This window comes from Chelonia mydas, chromosome 10, assembly GCF_015237465.2.
Source record: "Chelonia mydas isolate rCheMyd1 chromosome 10, rCheMyd1.pri.v2, whole genome shotgun sequence".
Taxonomy (NCBI): Eukaryota; Metazoa; Chordata; order Testudines; family Cheloniidae; genus Chelonia; species Chelonia mydas.
In genome coordinates, this window is record NC_051250.2 from 45,701,414 (window position 1) to 45,715,104 (window position 13,691).

At 57.8% G+C, this 13,691-nt stretch overlaps 1 protein-coding gene across 4 annotated transcripts in view; it reads left to right on the forward strand.

Moving 5' to 3' along the window:
* The window catches only part of SHF (Src homology 2 domain containing F), a 64,716-nt gene extending 63,016 nt beyond the window's left edge, over window positions 1-1,700 (forward strand). For all 4 annotated transcript variants that reach the window (XM_043524100.1, XM_037911322.2, XM_037911321.2 and 1 more), the window contains one exon: window positions 579-1,700. In XM_043524100.1, coding sequence (XP_043380035.1) covers window positions 579-765 — 187 coding nt within the window. In that variant the 3' untranslated portion in view covers window positions 766-1,700. The remainder of the gene's footprint in view (window positions 1-578) is intronic.
* Window positions 1,701-13,691: the final 11,991 nt, after the last annotated feature.

Sequence of the window (13,691 nt, forward strand, 5' to 3'; positions counted from 1 at the left end):
GATTTCCTCCTCCCCCTCCTCCCCTCCCCCGGGGATCCAGATAAGGGGATTTGCCGCTTTCCAAAGTGCTGCTAGCCCTGTGTTCCTGGCAAAGCCCTGCTCCCCAGCACCTGCTGGGGCTGCCTGGCCGCCAGGCTGTGCAGATTGTGCCTGAACCCAAAAGTCCCGTTTAGTGCCATTGGCACACTAAGGCACCCTCCGCTCAGACAGCTGTTCAGCAGGCCTGGCACGAATGAGGAGTGGCCCTTACTTGGACCCAGGACCCTGCTGCAGGGGGCCAGCAGGCAGGAGCTCCCGATAACTGGGATGTTTGTTTTCTGCATTAGTTTAGTGCTGCGTGGGGGCTGCAGGTGTAGCAGCCGGCCAGGGCTGAAGCAGCCTGGCGTGTGGAGCTCGGCAGCCCCCTGATGCTGAGTGCCCCGGTGCCCCCTTGCACTACGGTCCCATGCTGGAGGGCAGGGCCAGCTGGCAGGTGGCACTAGTGAGCTGTGTGGACGGCATGCTGCGCCGGCGCTGGGCAGAGCAGGGGGGTGGCACTGCACCCCTCTAATCCTGGCTTTGTCTCTTTCTCCTGACAGGAGCAGCCAGGGTTTCATGCACATGAAACTGTCCCGCACCCAAGAGAACAAATACGTGCTGGGCCAGAACAGCCCCCTGTTTGACAGCGTGCCCAAGATCATCCACCACTACACCAGCCACAAGTTGCCCATCAAGGGGGCTGAGCATATGTCCCTGCTCTACCCAGTGGCTATCCGAACCCTATAGCCTGCTGCGCAGCAGGGAGGTGTCCATGGAGCACCCAGCTTGGGCCTGGCATGCGCGCAGCTTTCCCAGGGAGGCCGACCATCAATCCTGGCTGGGGCAGAGCCAGGGAAGGGCTCCGGACAGCTGGCCAAAGTACAGACTCACTGGTACAGCTGGCTCTGGGCCCGGCGCTGGGAGTGGCCGGACCACTAGCTGCACTCTGGCTTCTTGCCAACACAGTAGGACGCTTCCCAAACTCTAGGGGATGCGCCCCTTCTCTGGGACCAGCTTGTGTACATACCCCCATGGAAAGACCCAGGTCCGGCTACCACTGTGTCCACCGCCCCCTCGCCGGTCTCCTGCCTGCAGGCCTGGCCCAGCTGGCTCCCATGGTTCCCGTTGCCAGGGCTGGGAAAAGAACAGGGGCCTGGTGGAGTCCCAGGGACCAAGGGGGGAATTGGGAGATAATTTATTGCTAAAGCAGGTAAGTGGCCCCTTTCCAGAAGTGCCGAGACCCCTGGCAGTGCTGGCCTGCCCATAGGCAGTGTGAAGGAGCTGAGGGGATGTGCCCATTGTGTATGCCTACACACACACACACACCCTGATATCACAGAAAATTCCTAACACATTTTTCCACAGCAGGAATAAGACCAGGGGCGGGGGGTTCTAGGACCTGCTCCTGACCCGCCCCCGGCCCTCATTGCATTAGAGGGGGCAGTGAAAACCGGATTGAGCCTGCTGGGCTGCTGCTGTGAGACTGTTTCACCATGGAAGAGGTTGTTGGAAGAGGACCGCGCCGTGGGACAGGCCAGGTGGCTAGCTGGCGCAGCTCACTGCAGAGCTGGGTCAGTGGGCCCAGGACAATCCGCTACTCTCCTTGGCCAAATGTACACACTGAGTGTGCCGTACCAGCACCCAATAAAGTCATGCAAAGCTGCCAGCCACCCTCCCTGTGAGACGCGGTGCTCGCATGCACCTGTGCAGCTACAGCTCATGGGGTCTCAAATGATGGGGCTTCCCGGGGAGCTGGGCTGGGAGGGGACACCTGTGAGAAGGTTACTACCCCTCCCCTGACATTGTGTGGCAGTCTGTTCCCCCAGTTTGGGGCTGGGGGGGATTTATTCCTGCAGCATCACCTGGCCAAGAGGGAGGCTCCCAGCCCTTCCCTTTGGAGGGTGGAAAGGCCTGGGTCACCATCAGTGCACACTCGGCCCCGTAGTGTTGAGGGTCCTTCTCCCCAGGACCGAGGGCCAAGCTCCTCCAGCTGTTCCTGTTGTGAGGATGGAGAGGAGCCAACAGGCTGTTGGCCAGGAGACCCAACTCTGGACAGGAGGCAGCCTGGACACCTTGCAGCCTGTCAGTGGGATTGAGCAGGAGCAAACTCCAACCTTGGGCCGAGCCAGACTCCAGCCAGGTCCATGCTGAGGAGCAACCCCCAAGCATGGGGCAGAACTGCAGGTATGTGCATCTGGTGCAGGATTTGCCCTGGGTGTGTGCCCAGCCTGGCCTGGGGAGACAGGGCCCAAGCTGCTGGCTGCTGTGGAAGCACCTGACCACATCAGCCTGACCTCTACAGACAGCCCCCAGTGAGTTCTCAGGGCTGGAGGTTGGGGGGCTGAGCCCAACCTTTGCAACAACTGAGACCTCCTTGCATCTGCTGGCTCAAGGGTCCCACTCCCCATCCCTTGCAGCACTGCACCTCCAGACACCCCTCAAGATGGGCTTCCCACCCCATGTCCAGCCAAGGTCAAGATGGCACAAATGGGGGTGCACTGGGAGGCTAGGGACAGTTGGGGGTGAACTCCGAAGGGAACCCACTCAGTCTCTGGGTCTGGGAGATGCAAGGGGGTTTCTGGCCTGTCTCCTGGGCAGGGCATTCCTGGGCTGGCAGATCCCAGGGCTGGGCACATCAGGGGTCTCCTGGCTGTTGCACTGCTGCCAGTCTCCTCGCCACTGCAAGCTCGACTCTGCATGCAAAGTCACGGGCAGTGCAGGGGTCCAGGAGGGGCTGTCTGGTACTGACCCCTGCCCTGCCAGAGCCCTGTGCTGGGGCAGGGGGTTCTCTGCCCACCCCACCCCCATCCTGCAGCCACCCCCCACAGGGCAACGAGTTAGCCCTCACAGTGCTCTCCAGGCTCTTCCTCACCGCCCCGCTCAGCTAGTGCTCCCTGCGTAGGAAGCTGATGAATGGCAATGAAGCTGTCTGGCTGATGGACCATGCTCCGATAGATACACAGTCAAGATGGGCAGCTTGCTCATCACTGGTACAGCAAGCAGTAAAGCCGATGATTGTTTCTGAACACAAGCATTCATCTAACTGCTGTGCAAGGACCAGGCAGAGACGGTGTGGCCAGGGGCACACCCACCTCCATTACCATGAGCCCACAGGGACAGCTGGTCCGTCATCACCAGGCCTGCCACAGGGCCTCTGTCCTTCTTCACTTACTGTCCAGGAGCAACTAAAGTTTGTGGGACGGAGCATGCACGACTGCCTGCTGAAGCAGCTGACTCCAAACATTGTAGCCCATGTTACCTGGAATAAAAGCCAGGTGAGAGATCCCCAAACGTGGCCAATGGGGAATCGTCAGCCGGGATGTTTTTGGTGGTGCCTCCCAGGGATGTGTTCTCAGCCCAGTGCTATTCAATATCTTCATCGATGGTCTGGAAGGAAACACCAACTCATTGCTGGCAAAGGGCGCAGCTGATGCCGAGGTGATAAATAACAGCAAGAGCTGGCCAGTTCTACTGAGCCCAGCAAGCGGGACACAAATGTGTCTCAATAGGGCCAAATGCAAGGTCATCCATTTAGGAACACCAGCCATCCCTGCAGAATGGGGGCCTGTAGCCCAGTGACCGGAGACAATGGAAAAGAGCCATTGTTGCAAACAGCTGAACATGAGCTCCCACTGCCGGGAAAGCTGGCTGCACTAACAAGGGAATGCTGAACAACAGCAGGGAGCTGGTGTGGCCTCCAACCAAGGGGTTAGGGAGATCAGTACTGGGGTGGGCTGCTTGGAAAATAAGACCGCTGCTTCATAAAACACATCGAGGTTTTGTTCTGCATCAGAATGAAGCAGCCCTTTCAGAATTTGTCACAGCAAACAAACAAAAACAAAAACCACAGCATGGCCACTAGCCCTGTGAACACCCCTGAATCAGGCAGAAGAGCGATTTAAACCTGCATCTTCCATATCCCATGTGAGTGCATGCACCCCCAGGCTATAGAGCCAAATCTTTCTTGTTGAAGCTGTTTCCTGTGTAAATCACTCTATAGTCATTGGCCACAAGCAAAAGGCAGCAAGCAGATGATTCTGCAGCCCAGTACTTGCCTGGGACATGGGAGCCCCAGGCTGAAGGCCTTACTCCAAGTCAGGCAGAGCTGTTGGCTCATCTGGGGTGCTTCTCTCTGGTTTTGCCCACACATTCCATCCCGGCCCTGAGAAAGTTTGGTTGAAACAGAAAGTTGGTTTTGACGAATCACCATTTCCCAACAAGAGAACGTTTTGATGCCAACCTCCATGCAGCTCCATGTGGCACTTCAAAGAGCACTGGGACAAATTGCTGAGGGAGCCGTGGGACTGAGAGGTGGTGGGAAACCAGATTGGATAGGAGGGACTAATGAAGCGCCAGCGGGTTAGCTCAGCAGAGACATGTACCCACATAGGGAAGCTTTCTAGCAGCTGAGGGCTCTCTAATCCCATGGCCAGAGACAGAGTGAGGGCCAGCGGCTGGGAGGTGAAGCTGGATGGACTTGAACAGGAAACAAGGCCCAAATGTTGAACAGGGAGGGGAATTAAACACTGGAGCAGCTCCTCTAGGGACACTGGGAGTCTCCATCACGTGGGGGCGCTCAGTGAAGACTGGGCCTCTTTTTAGCACTTGGGGGGATGTAGGAATCCCTGGGGAGAGTCTCTGGCTTGTGCTGGGCACAGCCTAGATGATCACACTGGGCTTTCTGGCCTTGGTATCTAGGAAAGAAAATGGCAGAGAATCCCAGGCAATGTTCATGAGCCCCCACCCGCAACCAGGCATTGTGGGGCTGTGCGGGCATTAGTGAATACTCATGGCAGCATAGCAACAGCTACGTGAGGAAGCAGCCAACCTCATCTGTGCTCAGAAATCCGTTAGGGACACGGGGTGGGGCAGCTGCTGGTGTTCTGCCTGCGAACGGGCTGTAGTGTGTGAGCAGGGCAAGTGTCCATGGCAGGCACGCTGCGTGGCGGAGTTCTGCTCCATGTCCCGTGCACAGAGTCCTGCTCTGGTGAGGGTGCCATGGGGGAAGACAAGCAGAAATACAAGCGGCAGTCACAGCCCCCGCTGACCCTTGCACAGCCCCAGTCTGGGTGCCCAGCACATGAGGTGGGGGGCAGGACACCGGGACAGAAATGCAAACTCCTAGGCCAGTCAGTCCCTGACCCCCCACCCCCAACCTAGGCCAGGTAGTCCCTGATTTCCCTCCCTCCCCGCCCTCATATGGGCCAGTTAGTCCCTGATTCTCTCCTCCCCCCCGCCAACCTAGGCTAGTCAGTCCCTGATTCTCCCCCCAGCCAGGGCCACCCAGTTACTGACACTCCCTCCACCAAGTCACTGACTTGCTGACCCACTCCCACTCCCACCATACACGCGCACAGCTGGGTCAGGCAGCTGCAAAACCCCACAAGCAAATCTTGCTGATCTGCCTGGCGTTAGACACCCGTGGCTGGCCCAGGCTAAGAAGCTGTTTAATTGCCGTATAAATGTTCCCACTTGGGCTGCAGGCCGAGCTCTGGGACCCTCCCACCTCGCAGGATCTTAGCGCCTGGGCCTGAAGGTCTACTCGGCAATGAACCAGCCTCCTTAGCCTGAGCCACCCAAGTCAGCTGGCACGGGCCAGCCATGAGTTTTGAACTGCAGTGTAGACATACCTTGGGTGTGCAGGGCTATGGGCCAGGCTACAGAATGCCCCAGCTGTGGAGACTGATGGTTCCCTTTGCTCTCTGGTGGGAGTCTGGGGGTGTTGCTGCGGGAGAGCCCAACAGATGGCAATGTTGGGACACAAGCTATCACCTGAACCAATATGCAAATACCGTTCCTGACACCAGTACCTGGATTTACTAGCTGATACTGAGTGGGCTGTGCTACTGCCCTGGCCTTCCCTGGGGGGCCAGCCAGTGCCAGGTGTCCCAGCAGCAGAAGGGTCACCAGCCAGGCCATTCCAGAGAGGCTGAGCCATCACCAGCCCCAGAGCGCAGTGTTTTGGCCAAGCCAGTCCCTGGAGCTGCATGACAGGTGCTGGTCTCAGGTGCTGTCTAGAGACTGGGCACTGTGCTCACAAAACACCCAGCTGGAGACGCTGCCAGCTCAAAGGGCAAGCCTGCCCATTCTCCCACACTGTCCTTCATTAACGTAGCATTTGCCCTCAGCACACACTTCTAGTCTTCTTGTAAAATGAAATCAGGGTGAAACCTCAGTGCTCATCAGCAACTCTACAATAACAAACCTGCGTGCACAACCCAGGGCTCCTCAACATCCCTACAATAACAAACCTGTATGTGCAGCTTAGAGATCATCAGCAACCTTACAATAACAAACCATGTGTGGGATAAAGAGTGAACAGTTGGCTCTTAAAGGGCAGTGGACTCCAGCTGCCAGGGTGCACTGTCCCTGCCATGGCTGTGGCATTGGAGGGGCATGGGTTGGTGAATGCACCCAAACTGCAGGGAGAGGCTCAGGGAGCATGCCAGCAGGGGCCCCGCTACAGCTGGGCAACACTTTTTCAGAAAAATAATTAGTCACTGAAAAATGCATCTGTGGCTATCTCAAACTGTTGGCAAATTTGCTGCATAGTTTCAGCCTCAAGAACATGTTTTGCCAGGTAGTGGCCTCCTTGGGAGCCTTTAGCCCCATGGTTAGAGCACTTACCTCACATGTGAAGCCACAGGTGTAAATCCATCCTCTGCCTGCTGTAGACTAGCAGATTTGAACCTGGGTCTCCTACCGATCACCCGAACACACTGACCCCTGAGCGTGAGAATAACTTGGTGGCTTGTGGCCAAAGCTCGTGCTGCTGATCCAGGGGGCAGGGTCTTGGATTTGGGTAGATAGGGAGGCACAAGGAGGAATGGGCCATGAGCCATCCATGAATCGCTGGGTGTCCCCTGTGGGTTCAGCCCTGAGTGTTGGATTGGGTACTGGTGCACGCATGGGATGGGGTCTGGCTTTGGGAGTGACATAAGGGGGCCGCTCCGTGATCGCCACAATCAAGGCAGCAGCTAGCAGGTGGATTTGCTGCAATTGCAGGGAAGAGAGGCTGACCTCAGTGGGATGAGTCAACCTCCCCGCCCCAGGACCCACACCCTCCAAGGAACGGAAGCTGATCTGATGGCAAAGAGCCAAGGAGCCAACACAAAACCAGCATGTGGATGAATCACACTGTGCACCCCAGCTGCCGTGCATGGACGTGAAGGGGGCCACGGGCTTGGCGTGGTGTGTGTGTGTGTGAGGGCTCTCGGTGCTGGGTAGAGATTGGGGGGCCAGAGCTGCAGACACTGAGCAAGGGGCAGGGAAGAAGGAATCCCAGGGGGTTCTATATGTAACTGTAAACTCATTCATCAGGAGAGCAGGATCTTGGGGGTGGTGATGGGTCCTTGCAATGCAAAGTGGTCAGCCTAGGGCTCCACCCTGGGTGCCTGCAGGCTGCTGTAACAACCCCCACTTCCTTGAGGGAGCATGGACAAACAGATGCTTTGGGGCCAAAATCCCTTGGGGGCCCAGCGAAATGGCTTCTGCCCACCCAGCCAGGTGCAGTCTGATCCACAGGAGCTGCCATAGCATTTTGGAGGCTGCACAGGGAGAGGTCAGGTGCAGCAGGGTTTGTGCTAGGGCCTGCCATGGGGCCAGGGGACCAGCAGGCACCCCAGTATGTAACAACTCTCAGAGCAGCCCTCTGGTGGCACCAGGGCCCTTCTGCCTTCCTGGGGCCCCTCCCCACCCCTTCAGCCTATGGTCAGGCCCCCATTCCACCCTTTCTGCCTGTGGCCCCACCCCTTTCTGCCCCTTCCTGGGGCCTGCCTCTATTCCACCCAGTGTCCCCCCCATTCTGCTCCCCCCACTGTGGCCCCAAGACCATAGAAGTTCTGTCCCCACCCCCCACCCCCCGCCACGGCCCCAGGCTGCAGCACAGATTGAGATCTCCCCCAGCACTGAAGCTGTGGCAGGTAGAGAAAGATCCCCCAGCCCTGGGGCCACAGCAGGGGTCCGGGTGCTGGGGCTTCCCCCGCCACCCCCAGCGCTTCTGTTGGAGAGCGGGGTCGGGTGTGGGGGCTTCCCCTGCAGCCATGCGGCTTCTGCTGGGGACAGGGTTGGGGGCACTGGCGTCCACATTGGTTAGTGCGTCAATCTGAAAAAAAAAGGCCCTGCATCTGCCAGGGCCCTTCAGATGAGTAGCAAACCCTCCCTGACAGCTGACAAGCCCCAGCCTGCCTGCTTCTTCCCTGCTGGGCTGCCAATGGGACAAAGTGCTTCATCATGGGGATTCTTCGAACGAGTGGGGAGCCCTCTGAGTCAAGGCTCTCCCAGCTCCTCCATGGCCAGCCCTGCCAAGGACACTCTTGGCCTCCCCGCGTCTTCCCCCACAATCGCGCTGCAGTTGCGCACGGCCACCAGTGTGAGGCGAGCTGCTTTCATCCCGCCCGAAGGGCCGAACAGGACCTCGTGGCCCTGAGGTCAAAGGGAGCTGAGCTGGAGCCCAGCCGAACTCCCACGGGCCGGGCTGGCCCGTCAACTTCACTGCGCAGCTTCACGGATAGGTGGCGCTGTGGCCATGAAGCTACCCAGCCCGGGGTGCGGCGTGTGGGCACACAGGGATGCGCCGCTTGGACTGGACAGAATCACAGAATCCTAGAATCTCAGGGTTGGAAGGGACCTCAGGAGGTCATCTAGTCCAACCCCCTGCTCAAAGCAGGGCCGACCCCCAATTTTTGCCCCAGATCCCTAAATGGCCCCCTCAGGGATTGAACTCACAACCCTGGGTTTAGCAGGTCAATGCTCAAACCACTGAGCTCCCCCCGCCACAGCTGGGGTTGGCACCGGTCTTATCCCTGCTCCCAGTGCTGAGTTGGGGCCCCAGGGGCGATTCAAAGCATTCTCGGTCCCCGGTGAAGTGCAGTGAATTGGGGGCGGGGGGGGGGGGGGCTGCAGCTGGCCTGGCCCGTTTCTGCCCCGCAGTCCGAGCGCGCCCCTGGGTTGCTCCTGGGCGCGGGGACGAAGCGACACGCACGCCCGGCGCCCCCGGCCCGGCGCCCCCGCTCGCGCTCCCGGGACAGCGGCTGCCGCGGCTCTGCCGGCCTGGAGCCTTGAGCCCCCTTCAGCAAACAGGGTCGGCGCTTGGGAGCCGGTGACGGAGCCCCGTGCTGGGTAAGGAGCCCCCGCCCGAGCAGGGCCGCGCAAGGGGCACGGTTCATATTGCTATGGCAAGGTAGCAGGTATAAGAGGAGAGGGGCGGCGAAGCCTCCCCTGTGGCCCCGCCGCCGCCCCGCTGCTTTTGAGCTCATGGGCGCCTGGGCTGCGGTGGCCCTGCCCGCGCTTCACCCCCAGCCCCCCGCCCCCCCAGCGCTACCTATGCCCAGCCCTGCTCCCCACCTCTGCTGAGGCCCCCGCCGCTTGCGAGTCTCTCCTCTCCTCCACTGGGGGCTCGGGGGGGGGGGGGAGGAGGGATGCGGTTAGCAGCAGGTGCGGGGGGGGGGGGTCTCGGGGGTGCAGGGGTTGGAGCAATTCAGCGGGCGGGGGGGGCCTGGGGGGAGGAGGGGAGGGATGTGGCGAGCGGACAGTTGCGGCCTTGAGGCGGGGGGGGGGGAGCGATTCGGCATGAGAGGGGGCCTTTGCGGGAGGGGAGGAGGGATGTGGCGAGGGGGGCCGCGTGAAGATGCGGCCTGGGGCGAAGCGGGGGTGGAGTGGGGGCAGGGCCTCAGGGGGAAGAGGCTGAGTGGGGGCAGGGCCTCGGGGGGAGCAGGGGGCGGGGTCGCAGTGCGGGCGCGGGGGGAGCTTCGAGCCCTCGGGCCAGCCTCCCCAAGTGCCGGAGCCACGCGCCACCCGTGCATGGCAAGCTTCATTCTGAACTCCCTGGACTTTGGCAATTGAATCCCTCTCTCCTACAGAACGGCTCTGGCTCCCTGGAGAGGGACGGGGAAATGAAGAGGAAGGAACTCAGCGGTCCTTCTCTTGGCAGGTGATAGTGGAGTGGCCCCTGGGGCTGCTGTGGGGACAAGGGCATTCGTCAGTTTCCACTGAGTATCTTTAAGCTCCTCACCAGTAACAGCTCCTGCTTGCATGACCTACTCCTTCACTGTGTGCCTAGCCGGAGTCCCAGCCGGCCAAGCTTTAGTCCAGAGTCCCAACCCCACCTCTAAGCCTATGCCTGCATGTCTGAACATGCAGAGTTTTGTGTATGCACAATCCTTGCATTTTCACATGCAAAGAACACTGCAGACTGGGAGCCAGCCGTCCAGCACCCTGGATCCAACGAGCTCCTACCTGTGCAAGCAAGGCCAGGACAGAGTGTGCAGGGTCACAAAGTGCTGTGCATGCAAAACTGGGCCAATCAGCTGTGGGCTCTCATCCAAAAAGTGTGTCTCTATTTGTGTTCTTCCCCCCACTATTACCACGTTACAGACAGGGTGTCAGAGGGAAGTGTATGGGGAGATTTCTGTGGTGCACTGGGTTGGGCTCAGCAGGAGAGACAAATACACTGGAAATTGCTTCTCCATCTCTCCTTGACTTCCTTAGCCACTGCATTGCTGTGGCTAGAGTTGTATGGAAGTGGAGACTGGGACATACACTCTCCTTGGACACAACATATCTGCCTCATGCCAGCTCAGGGCCATTATGGAACAGCTGACGCTTCTCATCTGCTCCTGTTCCGGATGTGCGTGTTATGAACAGGACGGGGTGCCAGGTCTGGCTCTTCGCGCACCAGGGTGGCATTTCCCATCAGTTAAATATCCCAGGGTGGCAGGGAGCAGTGCTCAGCAGGGCTCGCACAGCCACGCCCCAGGGATATCATCCCCCACGAAGGGTGTCCCGGAGTTGGAAGACAAAGGGGAGGACAGAGAGAGCGAACCAGACCTGGAGTCCATCGCAGCTTGGATGGCCCATCATGGCACTGGTTTGACCAGGCTGGACTGTGGCTTAACTTCTGCCTCTCTCTGCTAACCCAAGGGCCATCAGATTCTCTGGCTAGGTGACTGATAAATTGTTCCCATATTTTGCAAAAGCTTCCTGTGTTGCTGTAAATACTCCCTGAGAATATATCACCTCCTGAAGGGGGACCGTACACGTCTCCCGCAGGGGTCTGGCTTGGCTGGATTCGCTGCAGGGAATGCTGGTGCTGAAGGCCCAGTCTTGGAGGCCACCAGCCTGCCCTGGTGGAACCATAGGGCTAGAGGGGTCACTCTCAGGAGACTGGTGACAGACTGGAGCATAGACCAGACCCTGTGACTCTGTGACAACAGATATGGTGGGCGGAACCCAGATCGTGTTGCTGGGATCCTTCTGCACTGTCCCTCTTGGACAGGTGTCAGGGTAGAGGGCCAAGGTAGATGGGGCTGCAGGAACGGTCATGGTCGAGCAGAGGAGGAGATGTGACTGGGGCGAGGCAGGAAGGGCTGTGTAGGCTGGAAGAGGATCTGGCCAAGCAGCTGGCCATCCAGATCTCAGGTAATTTCTAGGTGAATAAACTAAATCAAATCTGAGCTAGTTCCAGGGGACACTGGTCCCAGAGACCAGCTCTCTCATAAAATCCCCGTCCCCACCAATGGACTGGAAAGACCATGGTACTAATACACCACAGTGACTGAATGCACTCCTGTATTCACACTCTGCACACTATTGTAATAATCATTGTACCAAATATGCTTCGTACATCATCATCTGAAAACTATCAACCCGCTGGTCAATAATATCATGGTGAAAGTGCATAGCAACATTGTGTGTAAAGTTATGAAATCCCCCCTGTATAATGTTAAAGGGGCATGTTCAAACTCATGTAGCCCTGATTAGGCACAACTGGTCAAGCAGGTCTCAAACAAAGGGATATGTGGTTCTCTCAACTGCCATACAAATTGTAAACAGAGTCCTGAGACAGCGAGAGAGAAAAGAAAGAAGACAAAGAAAATCTGAACCGCGGCACGCACCGGTGAAAGAAAACAGCAGGAAGCATCTCTCCTCACTAGACACCATGGCTCCTGCTCAGCTGGATAGAACTGTATGATGGGGCTGAACTATAAAAGTGAGTGGCAAACATGCCAAGGGATCACTCTCCCTGTCCACCTCCCTTTTTGCACCGATGACAAAAGAAACAGCTATTGGACTTTGGGGGAGGAGCCCTGACCTAAAAAGTGTGGCCCATACTGTCAGTCAAGTATAGTTTGCTAAGTTAGGCACTGGGAAGTGTTCTATCTTTATTTTTCTTGTAACCATTTCTGACTTTTAGGCCTCATTCCTTGTACTCACTTAAAATCCTTTATTTTATGAATAAACTTCTTTTATTGTTTAATCCAGTTCAGTGTTAAGTTAAATTGTCTGGGTCACCCCATTTCAGGTGGCAAGGTGTGTATCCTTCGCTTAGAGCAGTGGTGCTCAAATGTATTGTATTGGCAACCCCTTTCACACGGCAAGCCTCTGAGTGCAAACCCCATTATAAATCAAAACTACATTTTTTATATTTAGCACTATTTTAAATACTAAATGTATACCCCAATTGTTTAAAATGACGTGACCATTTCTCACCAATTTTAAATTAAGACAAACACATTTTTATCAAATGATTGTTATAAGCAAAACAGTTACTATTTAAACCAGTTAGTGTTTAATACTGGGACCCCATGAAGAAACTTTGTCAGTATCACTTTTCACAGGAGACTGAGCGCCCCATTGCCACCCTTCTTTCTGCGCTGCTGCTGGCTGCCGTGAACGCTGCGCTAGCAAGTCTGCTGTGAAAAATGATACTGGTATGTTTGTTAATATAACTTTTCCCAGCCTCCCAACTCTGATGGGTTGGACAGGTAGGGTGAGGGTTTGGGGGGAAGAGGGGGAAGACATGGGATGGACATGGGCGCGGGGGTCTGGAGGGACAGAGGGGTATGGGATGGGTTGGATGTGGGGACAGGGGTCTGAGAGCAGAGGGGTAAGAGATGAGTTGCACGTAGGGGCGGGGTCTCAGGGCAGAGGGGTGAAGGATGAGTCAGATGTGGGGGCGAGGTCTGGGGGCAGAGGGTGAGGGATGGGTGGGACATGGGGGCGGGGGTCTGAGGTGCAAAGGGGTAAGAGATGGGTTGAAGATGTGGGCGGGGCCTGGGGCAGAGGGTTAAGGGATGGGTTGAATGTGGGGTCAGGGCCTGGGGGGGCAGAGAGTAAGGGACGGGTTGGACATGGGGGCAGGGGTCTGGGGTGCAGAAGGGTGGGGAGGTGGATTGGGTGTGGGGGGTGGTCTGGAGAGTCTGAGGGGTAAGGCATGGGTTGGTTGTGGGGGTGTGGGGCAGAGGGGTAAGGGATGGGTTGGACGTGGGATGAGGGTCTGGGGGGCAGAGGGGTAAGGGATGAGTTGGATGTGGGATGGGGGGGTCTATGGGGCAGAGGGGTAAGGAATGGGTTGGACGTGGGATGAGGATCTGGGGGCAGAGAGGTAAGGGATGGGTTGGACGAGGGGCAACGGTCTGCGGGGCAGAGAGGTAAGGGATGGGTTGGATGTGGGGCGAGGGTCTGGGGACAGAGAGGTAAGGGATGGGTTGGACGTGGGATGAGGGTCTGGGGGGCAGAGGGGTAAGGGATGAGTTGGACGTGGGACGAGGGTCTATGGGGCAGAGAGGTAAGGGATGGGTTGGACGTGGGGCGAGGGTCTGCGGGGCGGAGAGGTAAGGGATGGGTTGGATGTGGGGCGAGGGTCTGGGGGCAGGTGGTTAAGGGGTGGGTTG